At 37.5% G+C, this 15654-nt stretch overlaps 2 protein-coding genes across 2 annotated transcripts; one reads left to right on the top strand and one right to left on the bottom strand.

Annotated features, from left to right (window-relative positions):
* Positions 1 to 829: 829 nt before the first annotated feature.
* LOC109091361 (proteasome 20S subunit beta 1) lies at positions 830 to 4638 on the bottom strand. Its single transcript, XM_042768372.1, has 6 exons — positions 4458 to 4638; positions 3353 to 3460; positions 2625 to 2706; positions 2348 to 2477; positions 2067 to 2173; positions 830 to 1121 (listed from the first exon to the last, which is right to left on the bottom strand). Exons 1-6 carry the CDS (start codon positions 4559 to 4561, stop codon positions 936 to 938), a joined length of 717 nt encoding a protein of 238 aa, XP_042624306.1. The 5' UTR covers positions 4562 to 4638; the 3' UTR covers positions 830 to 935.
* A 5699-nt stretch (positions 4639 to 10337) lies between these two features.
* On the top strand, positions 10338 to 14912 carry LOC109057509 (p53 apoptosis effector related to PMP-22-like). Its single transcript, XM_042768371.1, has 3 exons — positions 10338 to 10666; positions 11985 to 12125; positions 13597 to 14912. The coding sequence occupies exons 1-3, from the start codon at positions 10462 to 10464 to the stop codon at positions 13806 to 13808; spliced, it is 558 nt and encodes a 185-aa protein (XP_042624305.1). The 5' UTR covers positions 10338 to 10461; the 3' UTR covers positions 13809 to 14912.
* Positions 14913 to 15654: the final 742 nt, after the last annotated feature.

Genomic DNA, 15654 nt, shown 5'->3' with positions numbered 1-15654 from the left:
CTTTCACGACATCTTTTTAGACTTGAGGCTTTAAAGTTTTGGTTGCATTGATCAATAAAAATGATGAAGCCACATTATAATGGAGTCGGCGTGAAATGCAAATTCCCTCATCCCTGTTGTCACTGTCATCCTCAGACTGCTCCGGAATCATATTTACTTGGAAAAACGCAATACCAGTAAATCTTAAAAAATCAAAAAAACATTTTCAGCGGCAACATTAAATTATAAAATCAGAATTCGTTTACAAAATCAATAACACAGTTTTGGGGGTTAACATTATATCTTGCCATCCTTATTCTTTGCTATAGAGCGACAGATTCTCATTTTTAGAGCAGAACTTGTTGAGGTTAATCTTAAACATTTTTATTATTGTTTAAAAAAAACAATTTATTGTTTTTGTAAACAAAGAAAAAATGAAAAAAGGCACTAGATACATTTAAGAATAGAACTGTAAAAGAGTGAGCTTTTTGCTGAATTTGACTGCAAGTGTTACATTTATGCATTTAGCAGACGCTTTCATCCAAAGTGACTTACAGTGCATTCATGCTAACATTTTCTTTTTTACCTAACATGTGTTCCTTGGGAATCAAACCCACAACCTTCTGCGCTGCTAATGCAATGCTCTACCACTGAGCCACAGGAACACGATAAGTGTTCAAATCAAAGCTGAATATAATCATGGAGTTTTTAATATAGAAAACAAGCACACAGGGAACACTGACACTATCAATGTGTGCTTTCAAGAAAACCTGTTTTGCTCAACAGTGTGCCATAAGGACAACCTGCAGTTCTCAAACTGACAAACACTCAGAATGAAAGACAATACCGATACGGTCACCATATTTATTCTTGAGAAGGAATATAAAAAGAACAGCAGATTGAAGGACGTAACCAGAGAAAAACAGGCTCATGTGTGGCATGGCTGAGAAGACGTCTCAGTCTTTCCTGAGGGGCACGATCTCCTCTCGAACGCCTTCCTTGGTGATGATGCAGATCTTGAGGGCATCTCCTGTGTAGACGTCCCTCTCAGCGGCCGAGATGAACACATCCTTCACCAGCTGCACGGCCTTCTCCTGGCTCAGGGGAAGCTGCTCCACGTTCTCCATGTTCTTGAATCCAATCTGAGACAAAAACAAACTCACTGAAGTCTTCAAGAAGAAAAGGTTTGATTTAGCTCGATGACACCAGTCGTACACATTTGCTCTGCTTATATTCTCCATGACCGAGAGCGATAACAGCAAACCAACCAACATTAAGCCCAAAGTATTCTATGTTTTTGTATGCGTACAGTCACATGCGTAGCCTTTCAAAGTATACTCTAGTTGATAACTTGCGTGAAGGCAGGCGGTGCTCTAAAAAAAGTTTCGTTTTTGTCCAGTGTCTGCGCTATTTTTCTGCAGAAGTTATGAGGGATAGAAATGTCTTTGTACTCTTTTAAAATAAAGTCTCTCTCATAACCCCTCACACAAGTGCTTGTCAATGAGGCCGTGCGTTGTTTTGGCAGTCTCCGCTCTTTTGTTGTCGCTCTGTCTCTTTATGTAGTTTTCTGCTGTGAAACAGCGTCCCGGGCCAGTGCTGCCACCTTGTGGAACAACTGAATACTGCAAATTCAGTGCGCATGTGTGGACCTGTACTTACGAAAGTTACAAAAATCGGTTTGTGTGCGTACAGTAGACGCATCCCATTCTGGAGAGGAAACCTGCGTCAGGCACACTTTACGCGGACCCTCACATATGTGTAAAAACCAAAGTATACTTTGAGCTTTACTTTCATTTTAAATGCTGAAAATGAAATGATGAATCTCTGGAAAAAGTTTCATTTCACCTTAATATTAAAAGATAATTTACGACTTTTCAAAGGTTACATTTTCATGATAATGAATCACATTTGACAAATACCAATATGATATATAAATACTTTGCGCAGTCTTATTTTTACAGTAATAATAATTTAGAGGGGAAAAAAAAAAATGCTAAATAGTCCTGAAAACAGTCTTTATTTCCTTTCAGTAAAACAGAAAGCTGTCTATATATTTTGAGTATAAATATAACTCTCTAATGTCTCACCTGGTTGTCAAGAAGAGGCTGCAGCATTGCACTCGCAGAGCCGCCTGCTTTATAAGTGTCCCTCTGGTAAGAACCAACCGGATCGAAACTATAAACGGCACCTCGACCTTGAAGGAAAAAACAAACTCACTATTTAAATGGACAATTCTGTATTAAAAAAAAATTAGTGTGAATAATAAACTGTTTATACGTTTCTGAGCTAGAGAATTTAAATAATATTTCTATTAACTTTAGCATGTGAGAGCATCTTTGACGATCTCCGTTCCCTCTGACAAACTCACCCTCCTCATCGAGACCACCGATAATGTTGTAGACATAGTAAGGGAAGAAACGCCTCCCGTACAGGATGGTTGACAGCATGGCTGCGATCGCTCCGCTCGTCATGCTCTTATTATTTGAATGCTTGTACATCTACAAGAGAAAGAAGGTCATTACTGAGGAAACATACGGCTCATAAAACATGTCCCGTCACATTACCAGCACTGACCGAACAGGACCTGACCAGAAAACACGACGACAACTTCCAGTTTCCTGTTTAGGTTCTGGTGTCAAACCCACCTTCAGTCTTGCCTCAATGATTTTGGTTAGCGTCAAGCAGTCCCCATGGAAACCACTGCAGCCAATCACTGTAGTGTCTGTCCTGTATGAGAAAGAGCCAGAGAGATCAGCTTCAGCTTCTCCATACACTTACAGCTAAATCAAAGCAGAATCACATATTCACTACATATTTGGCCAATGAACCCCTCAGACCTGACTTTTTTTCCACTGAGCAAAAAATAAATACATTAAAATCAATCAATAAATAAACTATCCACTTGAAATGTGCTCTTCTCCAGCGCAGATATTAGTCTAAACATTTTTTTCATGTCCACTACAACAGACGCCAGGACGAAAACAGCGCTGAAGAGCTCATATTTTAACCCTTTCCTAACGACAGTGTCATCAGTGTCACTAGTTTAATAATCACTCCTTACCTTGCAACTCGTGAGTACAAGAACATCGAAAAGATTTAAAATCTGAAAATTTGAAGCACTTCCAACATTTCACAGAACAGATCCATAACATACAGAGTGTCATCACTCAAAAACACTACGTTCACAAACATATCCATATCATGCCTTGATTATTTCAACTACACAACTGTATTTTATTTTTCATAGCAACGATGGTTGATTAAGAAGTATTGCTGATCGCATGTGCATGAAATATCAAAAAGCTGAAGAAACAACACCACATTTTCTTGACTGTTTGAGCCACAGAACGATCTCTCACACACACACACTCACAGTTTGTAGCACTTGGGCGAGTCTCGGCTGTGGATGCTGTATCCCTCACTCAAACGTGTGTCTGAAGCCACGAGCGCGAAGTCTTCTCCCGCCACCGCCAGCACAGTCCTGAGAAGACGAGCATTACGGTCTTTTAGAATCAAAACTTTTTATAATCTTGACAACAAACATATCATTGGAAAGGTCTGAGTCTCAGGATTCCATATTTGGTGGTTATTTTGAGAATTGAAATAAAATTGACAGAGAAATCTAGAGAACAAAATTCAAAGTAGTTTTGATGGCTCCCAGTGGCTGTTTGTGGTATGACGCCCTAAATAAAATCTCACAGGAACCTCAATTCTTTTCATATCAACTTCAAATTTGGAACATAACTTATTTAGACACAAGGCTTTAATTTTATACCAATTTATAATAAATAAAATAAAATTAATATAGCGCATTTTATTTACAATACATTTAAACTTCTAAACCTTTTTGATACTTTAATTTTTTGAAAAAATTCCACTTTTGCCAAAATCTGCTAATTTTCTTCTTTAAAAAGAGACCAACCTTAGGTCTATATTCCAAAGTGTACATAAAATACAACAATTTAAGTTTGGATAGTGCACTTCAATGCCTATTTTAAAAAATGGGGGGTGACAGTTAAGGGGTTAAACATTAATGCACAAATGATATGTTCTTTGTCATCCAACTAAATCATGAACACTACGAATATTATGATCTGGCTTCTCATGTGAGGGTTTATCTGAACAATGAAATAAGTCTACAGATATCAATAACACGCCTATAATATCTACACAGTATATTAATAGCACAGATACCAGCTGTTTTGACCAGTTTCTGACTTTGAGAAACTATGGTTTTCCGTCCAATGCTGCACTGATGATAGTGAAAGTAAAATCAGCACAGCTTCTATCGATTATAATTGATCAGATATAACAGTCCGGGTACTGTGCTGCTGTCAGACTCGTGATTTTCTGAGTTTAAGTCTCTGCTGAAGCAGGAATCAGACTTTCTGAAGGTTTCTGCTGCGGAGCGGAGCGTCCTGTGCTGGAGGAAGACGTACACACACACACACACACACACGCGCGCGCGCGCTTCTTACCCTCCGTTGAAGGCGTAAGGAGAGAACTTGTGCTCCACTGGCCCTGTGTAGTGATACTCCTTCACCTTTCCATTACCTCCATAAGCCTGAGCAGAAATCATCATGAGCTCCCTCACCAAAACTCGCTGTATCACCGCAATATGGCCGCCGGAAGTTGACAGGTCCTTCGCTTCCTGTGCGCTCACGTCACATGGAAGCTCGTGCCGCCGTCTGCTGGAAGCAGGTGAAATTCAAAATATATTCAAACTTCGAGCACCTCCACAGAGGTTAAAGGGACAGTTCACCCAAAGATGAAAATCCTGTAATCATGTACTCAGCCTCGTGTCCCACAAAATCTCTATTCCTACTATTTTGAAAATAAAAGAATATGTTCTGAAGATTGCTGGCAATCAAACAGCTGGTGGTTCCCATAGTATTTCTTTTCCTACTATTCAACTATTGAAGTCAATGGAACCACCAACTGTATGATTACTAGTGTAAGAGGGGCTGTTGACCATAGGAGGAAACTTCCGTCTCTTGAAAATGGGTCCGTTGAAATAATGCAGGCATACACATAAACTGGAACTTTACTGTCTTTTATTTGACAGAGCTCAGGATCGAATTTTAACTCGCAGCTCGCATTACAGGCTTTTCTCTCTTGACACACTTCCCGCGAATGCCCTGTTTCACTTGACAACCAGTGCGCATGTCCTCGCGCCAATTCACTGCGCATGTCATCGCGCCAACCTTTCCATCACGTCACATACTTAAACCAATCAGATTATCCTACTTGTATAACAATTTACACATAATATAAATAATCAAATAAATCTCACATTTTTCCCCCTTAGCAAAAGAAATGTCCTCATTTCAAATATACCAAAAACTTTTAATAAATAAATGAGCAATCTTCAGAACATCTTCTTTTATTTTCAACATAAGAAAGCAACAGAATACACTGTGCATTTCTATATGTTTTAATAAATAAATGTATCTGTAATTATTCATCTTTTGTGATTCTTGTGTTCTTTTCTTCTTCCTGTATTCCAAATAGTTTAGAATGAATTCTTTATTTATTTTATATAGAATGAATAGATCTCCTTTAGTAACCTCTTCCACTTCCCCATCCCTATTTATTTACTAGTCTTTCAATACTCCTTATAAACTAAAAAAAAAAAAAAAAATAAAAAAAAAATAAAAAAAAAACACAAAAAAAAACATTCACAAAAGCAATCATATTCAATATAATGTCAAGGGACTGTCACAGAGAAACGACTCTTCACAGACACTTACATTCAAAAGAGCACCCCTAATTTATTTATTTATTTATTTTGTAATCAGACTGACACATGTACTTACCGTGTCTGTAACAACACTTACAATGTACCAAACCAGCTCTGACACATGTACTTACCGTGTCTGTAACAACACTTACAATGTACCAAACCAGCTGTACGGGGTACATATAATGCACATTAACATATTTTAATACCTAATCAAGAATTTTGATCCTCATATTATATTGTTTATATCTCTACATTCAATAAATAATAATAAAAGGGACTCCAGATTTTCTTAAATTCAGCTTCTTTACCCTTAAGAATATAGGTTATCTTTTCCATTGCAGTGCATGAAGATATTTCTCTTAACCAACGAGTCATGGTGGGCCATTCATTTGAGCCTTTGAATGCACATGTTTCAATACTTGATTATCCTTTTTAATATTCCGGTTATCTGAATAAATGAAATTTATAGAATGAAGAACCCTGGATCTAGCTAATAAACTCATTGAAACCTTATGCCCAATCATATCACTAGCACCCCTAATTTAACTGAAAAGACAAATGCACAGAACACTGAAGTGCTCTCACTACAGTCTTTGTCCTTCATGACCATTCAACAGCTCCTGCGCTACCTACAGCTTTTATTAAATGCTGAAACATGCATTTTTAGCTACTGATGAATATAATTATATTTCGGTAAGTGAACCTCCAGTGAGGTTGAGCTCTGGGTGTGACAGACACCTGCAGGCACCTGTGGTTCCAGAACCTGTCCATCCAGGGAGTGTGCAGGCGGTGCTTTCTCCACCCTCTTCTCTGAAATGGTAATGTTTCCTGAGTCATGGAAACATTCAGTCTGTAAACTAACTGATGTCTCTAGAGCTGTGTCTCATCAGCTGCCACTGTATACCTCTTGAATGGTTCTCAGAAAAACCACACCCACCAATGCACTTCATAAACTGTCTGATTCACGTGAAACCGTGACCACAGCAATCAGACTGCACTATAGTTTCTTTGTGGGTGTATTAAAAGGGTGGACGTATGTTTTCGCTTGAATTATTCTGATTAGGTCATTTCAGGGCTTAAAAACGAATACGCCCTTTGATTCATGCAAAGCAAAAAAAAACAACCAACTAAACAAACAATTAAATATATATAAAAAATAAATAATATTATTAGCTAGAAAGTTAGGCTTTGCAAGACCACAGTCCTGTTTGTACGTTTGTTCATTCTGTACACGATACATTTGTTTTTACACAGACTATGTCTTTTAGGGAGTGCTTTGCACATCACATAAGTTTAGAAAAAACCTGTTGTATTGCAATCAACACCAGGTTTCAACCATACATCATTTGAAACATGACAGTTCGTAATAAAGAGGCTTACTGAATATTGATGATAGAGTATGCAGTAATTGCAGAAACTTACATTTACATGACAGGGGTTGCTTAAATTAACTTTCCTCGTAATCCATAAAATTTCATAATTTTCTTTAGTGTTCTGTGTTTATGCATCAACGTATTGTATACAGTAAATATAATCTAAAGTATTAAAATGTTGATAATTGTATTTTAAAAATATAGCATTTGTTTCAAATGAATAAAATACTCTTAATTTCAAAGTCCACAACAGTTTTATGTTAAATTCAAATGTTTAAATGAATAAAATAATGGGCTTCTAACTGTCATCAGATCACAGATAAGTCATCAGAGAGAGAGCACAAACCGGCCACACAGTTTACATAAACAAACATTATATATATTCAGGGATGTGCACAGGCATTTTGAAAGGGGAAGTGGCCCAAACCAAAAAAAGGGACACAAGGAGGGTGGGTGCTTGCTAATACAAATTATCCAGTTGTTACAAATACAAGGTAAAAGAGAAGACAGCTGTAATAATTGACTTTATTGTAGATGTTTTGATTAGAGTGGGCTCTGCCTCATACTTAAACTTTTACTGTAACCACACAACATATCTTCCAAACAAACAAAATGGGAGAGTGGGGTAAGTTGACCCACCCCCTGCATCTTGGCATCTGTACACTTTTACTGTCATGTGATGATGTATTTTGGAACCACGCATCATTTCTGCCAGACTAAGGAATCAGCATTGTTGAATGATATCACATTGCACCATTACTTTAGGTTAGAGGTTAATAATTTTATCAGTTGTTTATTATTCATTCAGGAATACATAGGCGTTTTACTGTTATAGTTTTCATTAATATCCATTGCTATATAGATTATAACTTTGTCTAGTGCCCTTATGAACGTTGTTGGCATGACTTTGTGAAAATGTAACTACAATATGAAATAGCATACTTGTTCTACAGATCTCTGCACTAGTGTCATATACTTCTGTTTTGATAGCGTTGATAACGTTTCTGACAGATAATATCATGTGGGTTTTTTTTTTTTTAGCGTTTGCCTTACCGTATGTGGTCTCCTGTCAGCAATAACATGTCTGTGGGCTCTTTTGATTACTATCAGTTTAAGTTCTGCCAGTGTTGCCAGATATTGCTATAAACACAAATAAAAATAAATAAATAAAAATATCTTTTCAGCTGTAGTCAGTAATGGCCAACAAACTCTCTGTTTAGTCTGTTTTTAGGAAGGCTACAACTTTGGAGTTCAACATATTGTTTCAGAGATGCAAACAATTAAATATTGAAATTTAAACTTAATTTGGTTGGTTTTATGTTGTTAAAGTTAACTTTATGAAAATAAATATGACTGTTTGTAAAAGGAAATTATTAAGTTAGTGTTTAAATTATTATTTATTTCACATGGGTTTGAATCAGACTTGGTCAGATGGTCATTTTACACCCAGATAGTGCATCTGACCCACTGACTCGACTCGGGTCAACTTACCCCAAACCCTGGGCAAACTGAGCCATGAACACTTTTTAATAAGAAGCCATATTTTTAGAACCCTTTGTCATAGATACATTCTGATCATTTAAAATGATAGGAATACTTTCATTTGGACAGGACAGGACAGGACAGGCCAGGACAGGACAGGATAGGACAGGATAGGATAGATACTATCACCACACAACTAAAAAAACAAAACTCATATCTAACACAACATAATCAAAAAAAATAGATAAAATTAAACAACTTATTGCATAAACCTAAAAAATATAATAAAAAACTCTATAGCATAAATCTATTTTCTCATTTAGAACATTTATACTATATTTTTAACTATTTATAGGCCTACTATTAATATGGTTTTAATATAATATGTGTTATAGATCACTAGTATCAAGGCAAGTGATTATAATGGGAAATATACTTAATTACAAGAATTAAAGTGTGACAAACTGCTAAATATTCTAGATGATGATTTACCTGCTGACTTGCTGGAGCTTTGTATTTATATTCAGAGGGGCACACAGATTGTGAGTGATGCGGGGAAGTGGCGGGAAAACACAGAGTGGATTAGCGGAATCAGCAGATCTTTAGCGGAGCGGGAACAGACCGCTTTGAGCTGGGGTTAATGGTGAGAAGGACAACTCAGCCGATGAGGGCAAAGGGGCAGTGGCTCTAGCCACCGGGCCACCCCCTGTGCACGGCCCTGCTAAAGACTACAGTAGGCTATTCAGTAATAGACTACAAAATATCGTAATACCTCAAAAGACCGGGAATAATTATTTATTACAAATTATTCAGATTTGTTGAATGCATTTTAAAGGGGTCATATGATGCAATTTCAATTTTATCTTTCTCTTTGGAGTGTTACAAGCTCTTGGTGAATAAAGAAGATCTGTGAAGTTGCAAAGACTAAAGTCTCAAACCCAAAGAGATATTCTTTATAAAAGTTAAGACTCGTCCACACCTTGCACTTAATTACATTTTAATCTGGACTTCAACATGCTCTAGATATTGTTTGAAAATGTTTTGATTCTTTCTTGTTCAGTCACACCATACATTAAGGCTCCATTAGTTAACATAAATTAATTCATTAGTTAACATAAACTCAATGAAAAATTCTTCTAAAGCATTTATTCATCTTAGCTGATTTCAACATTTAATAACAGATTATTAAAAAAATAAAAGTTGTAACTGTAGCCTATTTAATGGACTCAAACTAACATGAATTAACAGTTGCATTTAAAAGATTTATAACTTTTGTAACAAATCTTGCTGTTGCTCATTGTCAGTGCATTAACTAAGGCTAACTAATCAGATCTTATTGTGAAGTGTTGCCTGTTCATTCTTTTGAACTTGAATCCATTTGTAAAAACATTATTTACTTTGTAAATGTGTTGTCTATTGCTTTATTGTATTTAAATGTTCATGTTTTTATTATATAAAAGTTATTAAACCTGTTATAGCCTACTGTATTATGACAACATTTTTGCAACTTATTTCAAAATCGTGATAATACCACATACTTTGCAATTATCGCAATATGGAAATTTGATACCTTCATATCATAAACACAGCCACAGTAGGGTAATCATTGGCATATATACATTGACAACAACAGCTGTGTAAGTGCATTGTAAAAGGTATTGTAAAAGTTTATTGTTCATTCTGCAGTGTAAACTGCTCAAGTACAGCGTGTGTCACTAGTTGCCCAGCCCTGGAGCGCTCCATTCAAACAGGTCGAGCCTCTCCAGATCGGGTTTCACTGCGGGGTGGAGCTCAGGGAAAGTTTTAGATAAAGAGTGGCCTGGAAACATCCCGAGAGCTTCTTCACACTCGCCCAGGAGACACCAAACAGCGTTATTATCCAAAATGTTTCGTTGTGGAATCTCGTATCCGAGGTGCAGGTGGATCCTGCCTCTGCTTCTGCTGTTTGCGATCATTTTCGACATCATCGCCATCGCGGCGCAGTCCGGATGGGTGGAGGACGAGAACGCGAAGACGCACTACGCCAGCATGTGGAAGCAGTGCCGAGGCCGCAACGACCAGTGGGACTGTAAATCTCTCATGGAGCACCGTGAGTATTCACCTCCAGTCCTGAGAACGCGTTCAGTCTATGTTTGATCAGTATTTCAGACATTAAAATACAGCTCAGGCGAAAGCGGTCACCAAAAAACCTAATAAAACAGTAGGGGGGAAAAAGTGTCACGTATGTAATTTTGAATTTTTAAAAATAATCATTCTTTTAAAAATAATATAGAATAATAGGAGGAAAAAAAGTCTGTTAGGTTTATAAGCTTCTTTTGTATCAAGTGTTTTTTATTCTGAAAGCTTATGAATTCTTCATAAAAAAAATAATAATTCATAATAAAGGCGACCGAGCTTTGTTAGTTTATTATTATTATTATTATTATTATTATTATTATTATTATGATGTTTATTTCTGTCACGTCCATTCAATTGTATTGAAATAGATATAGATCAACTAAATTTTGATAAAGATAATAAGTAATTCAGTTTAGCTAAAAAAAAAAAAAAATATCGCTGTGGAATCAGACCATAAAATAAGTTTTAATAACATCTACGTCGTTTTTATTTTCTCTAACATCTATATCTTTTCTTTTGTAAATCTATACTCTGCGGGAAATGGAAAAACTTTTTGTCAGTTTTCTCAGCTGTTATTTTCATTAGTTTGGCCTACTATCTGTCCATTACTGGAAACATTTATTTTTTGTAGTAATAACATGCTGTAACACGCTCTTTATGAACAGGAGTGCTTCTAAATTATTCATAGATGGATAATAGTCTTCAGTATATATGGTGATGCTCTATTCATTTGGCTAGCATTTAATATTTCTTCAATTCTCTTGTGTTATATGTTAAGTAACTGGCATGAACAACACAGTTATGTATATCTGAGGATTGTGGCCACAATATTTTTACAGCAATTCCTAAATACCAAAGATCGTTCATGTCTGCGTCATGAAATGACTTGAAATAGAGTAAGACCAAATAATACTAGTTGCATAAATTCGTCCCTCAAACTCAGCCACACCCTTCCTCCCCCCAGCACTCTCTGGGTGTGACTGTGTTCACAGACTTAATGGAGCAAAAACACATTCCTCTATCCAGTGTTAGGAAGCCAAGCACTGTCTCTACAAGTCCTCAGAGACACACTGAGTCATGACTGATACTGGTTAAACATTGCTGTTAATGCGTAACCATTCACATTAGAACTTATCATGAAACACACCTGTTGTATGTGTTCTGCTTGTTCACGTTGACTAATGAAGAGACAGTGAAGAGGCACACAATCATTGCATTAACTGTACCTTGTTTGTTACATGGTGTCTTTGTATAGTTTGTTTATAAAGTCCTCTGGGTTCCTCTTCCAGCATGGGCCCAGGCAGTCGCCGCTCTGATGATCATAGGCCTCATCATCCTCATCATCGCCTTCATCATCTCATTTGTGGCTCTCTGCTGTACCCTCAACATCAGTCTGCTGCCTTTGGTCGGAGGCCTCCTTATTTTTGCTGGTAAGACACTTTCTTAATGTATTAGTTGGATATCAAGGAATAGGGGCTGTCTCGACACATTCAAATTGACCAAGACTCAAAATATGAGTCCACATGGGCTTTGAATCAAGCCCCTTCTGAGGAAGCTCCACAGCGAGAGCATTTCCTTCACATTGTCTATGATGAATTAAATGGTTTCTATGTAATACATGGATGATGGTCAGGGCGGTGTGATGGATTAAAAACATGCGACCGTAGGAAACCTGTAGAGATTTGGCTGGACTGTGGTTGATGGTTCTGCACAGCTATCAGTGCAGGGTTGCCAGGTTTTCACCACAAAACCGATTGCCACTCAAAACTAGCCCAATCGCGTTTCGAGGGGGGGTAAGATACACATTTTTGGCGTGGTTCCACTAGTTAAATTCACATTTTAGGGGCTACATTTTTAAACCCGCGGACATGAAAAACAACCCTCTGCAACAGTGTTAAAATAGCCCAGTTCCGCGGGAAAACTGCAGACTTGGCAACACTGTATCAGTTAGTACAGAATTGAAAAACAATGCACAAAAGAGTCTCAAACAAGTTAAGACAAGAAGAAATGTCTTATTAAGAGGTGATGCTAGGTGCAGCGGCTGTGGGGCTGTGGTTTTGGTCTTTCCGCTCTCGTGTATGTCACTTGTTTTGCTGTTGCTATGGGATCGAGTGTCGTTATCTCACCCCTCCCCCGTCCTCTTCACTTGTATTCCAGTGAAAGATAAGAACGGCTGTCGGGACGGGAGACGTTTGTTATTCACTTACTTACTCATCGCCAGGCTGAATCATAACCTCTTCTTTCTATTTTTTTTCTTCATGATATCATCATAAATGTTTCAAATGTTCTTTAAATCCTCCCTCTTTGATTTGTTTCATTATGAAATGTAAGCTAGCCTGATCTGATCTGATAACTCCTCCTCTCTGCCTCTCCCTCTGTGAACTATGCCTGTTTCAGCAACAGCTCATTCTGTTAGAGATTTAGATTATGACAGCCTTGTTGCTGGAAGTGACAGACACAGACAGACCTGTGTGAAAGTTCCCTACACGCCCAAACAGGGCTTGGCCTTCAACTTTGGCTATGTTCAGACACTCACACATATCACAAAAACCTTTACAACCTTACCTAACTAAACATATTAAACATTTTTATGGACCAAAAAAACCAAAAAATTGGTTGCTGTTCACACAGGAGTAAACACAGATGTAGTTCATCACATTAACTTTGGCTATGTTCCTCTAATGTTTTGTGCACATTCTGAACAGGGAGTCTATTGTCTTATCAAATGAAACCTAAAATTGTGCTTGCACTCTCTGTCTTTAAAATAAATGCTACTTGGTTTAGTATATTGTAAAATGCTGACTTTTAAACAGTGTAACTTAAAGGTCCCTGCAAATGAACTTTTCTTTGAACAAGAATCATTGCAGTGCTGTAAAGTGACCCTGCTTTCTCTCGTTCCAGTCATCATCCAGATCATCGCTCTGATCATCTACCCGGTCAAGTTCAACGAGCTGATCTATGAAGGTTATTACGACTACACCTGGGCATACGGCTTCGGCTGGGGGGCGACCGTCCTGATGCTGGGCTGCGGGATCCTCTTCTGCTGTCTTCCTCGCTACGAAGATGAGCTTTCCGGCATGGCCAAGACCAAATACATCTACACCTCTGCCTGAAACCCCCCAAAAACTCCACCTCTCATAAAGGACAATGTTAAGCCACCCAAGCCTAAATGTCAATGCTTACCGATCTCCAAAAGCATCGTCATCTTCCTAAATGAAACATAGGAGCATACTGACTTTGATGAGGGCTGTCAGTGCAGCCAAACTGCTCGGTGCCCTCTTCTCTAACTTTTGGGGCTAATGCTATTAACGTGTATTTTGATTCATTTTTTTATTGTTATTAATCATTCACAAATTGGCTTTGATGTGTGTGTGTGTGTGTGTGTGTGTGTATGTATGTGTGTGTGTGTGTGTGTGTGTGTGTGTGTGTGTGTGTGTGTGTGTGTGTGTGTGTGTGTTTTTTTTTATATATCACTCAGCACAGATTGAACTCCACAAAGCATTATTCAAAATCTCTATATCAGACCGTTTACATTATAGCGTCCATCACATATTACTGTTCATGTAAATATAATTCATTTTAGTTAGTAATAACATTGATACAGTTAAGAAAATAATTAAAAATACATGTAGTTTGCTTTGAATTTACACTGTAACGTGAACACTGCGATGCAACGTGTGACTGAGTTTTGTTATTTGTATATTTCTTAAACGTCTCTACATAACAACATTAAGAAAATATTTTTATGATGTAACTGTATTTTTACATTAATGTGTCACTGTATGTCAGGCCGTTCTTGTTAATCACAGTAGCGGCTGTGCATGCTTGATTGCACACTTCCTGAAGTGCTCTTACTGTCAGTGAAGAATGTGTGTTTTGTGTTTGGCTGGCCAAAGTGAAGTGAACAAAGAGGGTTTTCCTGAGCTTGGCTTTACAGTTAAATAGTTGAACAAGTGGATAAAAATACAAAACACAGTAACCTGATGTTTTTCTTGGAAACTTTGAAAATCTTGATGCATTCATGCCGTGATCAGTCAATTTCAATTAGTCACTTTGATCTGGAAAAATGTATAAAAGTACTTTGCTTGTGAACTTTGCAAACTTTTAGGTTTTTTGGAGCATTTTACTAAACTCAATTTTTTTCACTTTGTCATTTGCAGTGATATGAATTGTAAACCAATCTTCAATAAAGGGGAGACTTTCTGTTAAGACACCAATCAGAGCTAGTTTTGTGTGTTTATGTGTGTGTGTGTGTGTGTGTGTTTATGTGTGTGTGTGTGTGTGTGTGTGTGTTTATGTGTGTGTATGTGTGTGTTTGTGCGATCTTGCTGCTCTACGAAGAAATCAAAGGTAGTTCTGCCTACTAAGGGGCTACATAAAGTGTTTAGGTACGTGATTTGTATCAAAAATTTGGCATAGAAACTTGGTCGTTGAGGAAGGTCTAGACAGCGCTGTGTCAGCCCCTGTCTAGACTTTCTTAATTGCAACGCATCAGATCTGCTGCCAAATAGTTCTGAGCCAGCCACCTGAAACTAAACGCTAAATGATACATCACATTTATCAAGAGGGAAATGACATCATGACAAAGCTGATTGGCTGATGATGCCACTGAATTCCTAAAAACAGGCCAGTGATGAAACATGTCTATAACAAAATAATCTAAAATCACACATTTCTTACAATAAATAAATAAATATCATGCTCCTTTTGATTAGAGGAAGACATTTTTCGCAGAGTGTGTACAACATCAGCAGGACTCTGATTCCTTGCTTTTATAGCCTATATACACTGATCTGTTCATGCATAATGCATCTAACTGTAAACTCACGTCAAGCCAAGAATGTAAGACCTTTTAAGGCAAGGCTTCTTTGCTGTACTGCTGGGGGAACTCATCAGAATTCAGCTAACCTATCTAACCTATTCTCTCCAAAATCAACTCATCACATTCAGAGCATGGCA

Source organism: Cyprinus carpio, chromosome A13, assembly GCF_018340385.1.
Source record: "Cyprinus carpio isolate SPL01 chromosome A13, ASM1834038v1, whole genome shotgun sequence".
Taxonomy (NCBI): domain Eukaryota; kingdom Metazoa; phylum Chordata; class Actinopteri; order Cypriniformes; family Cyprinidae; genus Cyprinus; species Cyprinus carpio.
The sequence above is the reverse complement of the archived record's forward strand: the minus strand, read 5'-3'. Positions and strand labels throughout refer to the sequence as shown.

Coding starts and splice junctions, on each gene's coding strand:
- LOC109091361 (XM_042768372.1), bottom strand. CDS start 4,561: ATGATGATTTCTGCTCAGGCTTATGGAGGTAATGGAAAGGTGAAGGAG. Junction 3,461..4,457: donor CCTTACGCCTTCAACGGAGG/GTAAGAAGCGCG, acceptor TCGTCTTCTCAG/GACTGTGCTGGCGGTGGCGG. Junction 2,174..2,347: donor CGGTGGTCTCGATGAGGAGG/GTGAGTTTGTCA, acceptor TTTTCCTTCAAG/GTCGAGGTGCCGTTTATAGT.
- LOC109057509 (XM_042768371.1), top strand. CDS start 10,462: ATGTTTCGTTGTGGAATCTCGTATCCGAGGTGCAGGTGGATCCTGCCT. Junction 10,667..11,984: donor TAAATCTCTCATGGAGCACC/GTGAGTATTCAC, acceptor TTCCTCTTCCAG/CATGGGCCCAGGCAGTCGCC. Junction 12,126..13,596: donor AGGCCTCCTTATTTTTGCTG/GTAAGACACTTT, acceptor CTCTCGTTCCAG/TCATCATCCAGATCATCGCT.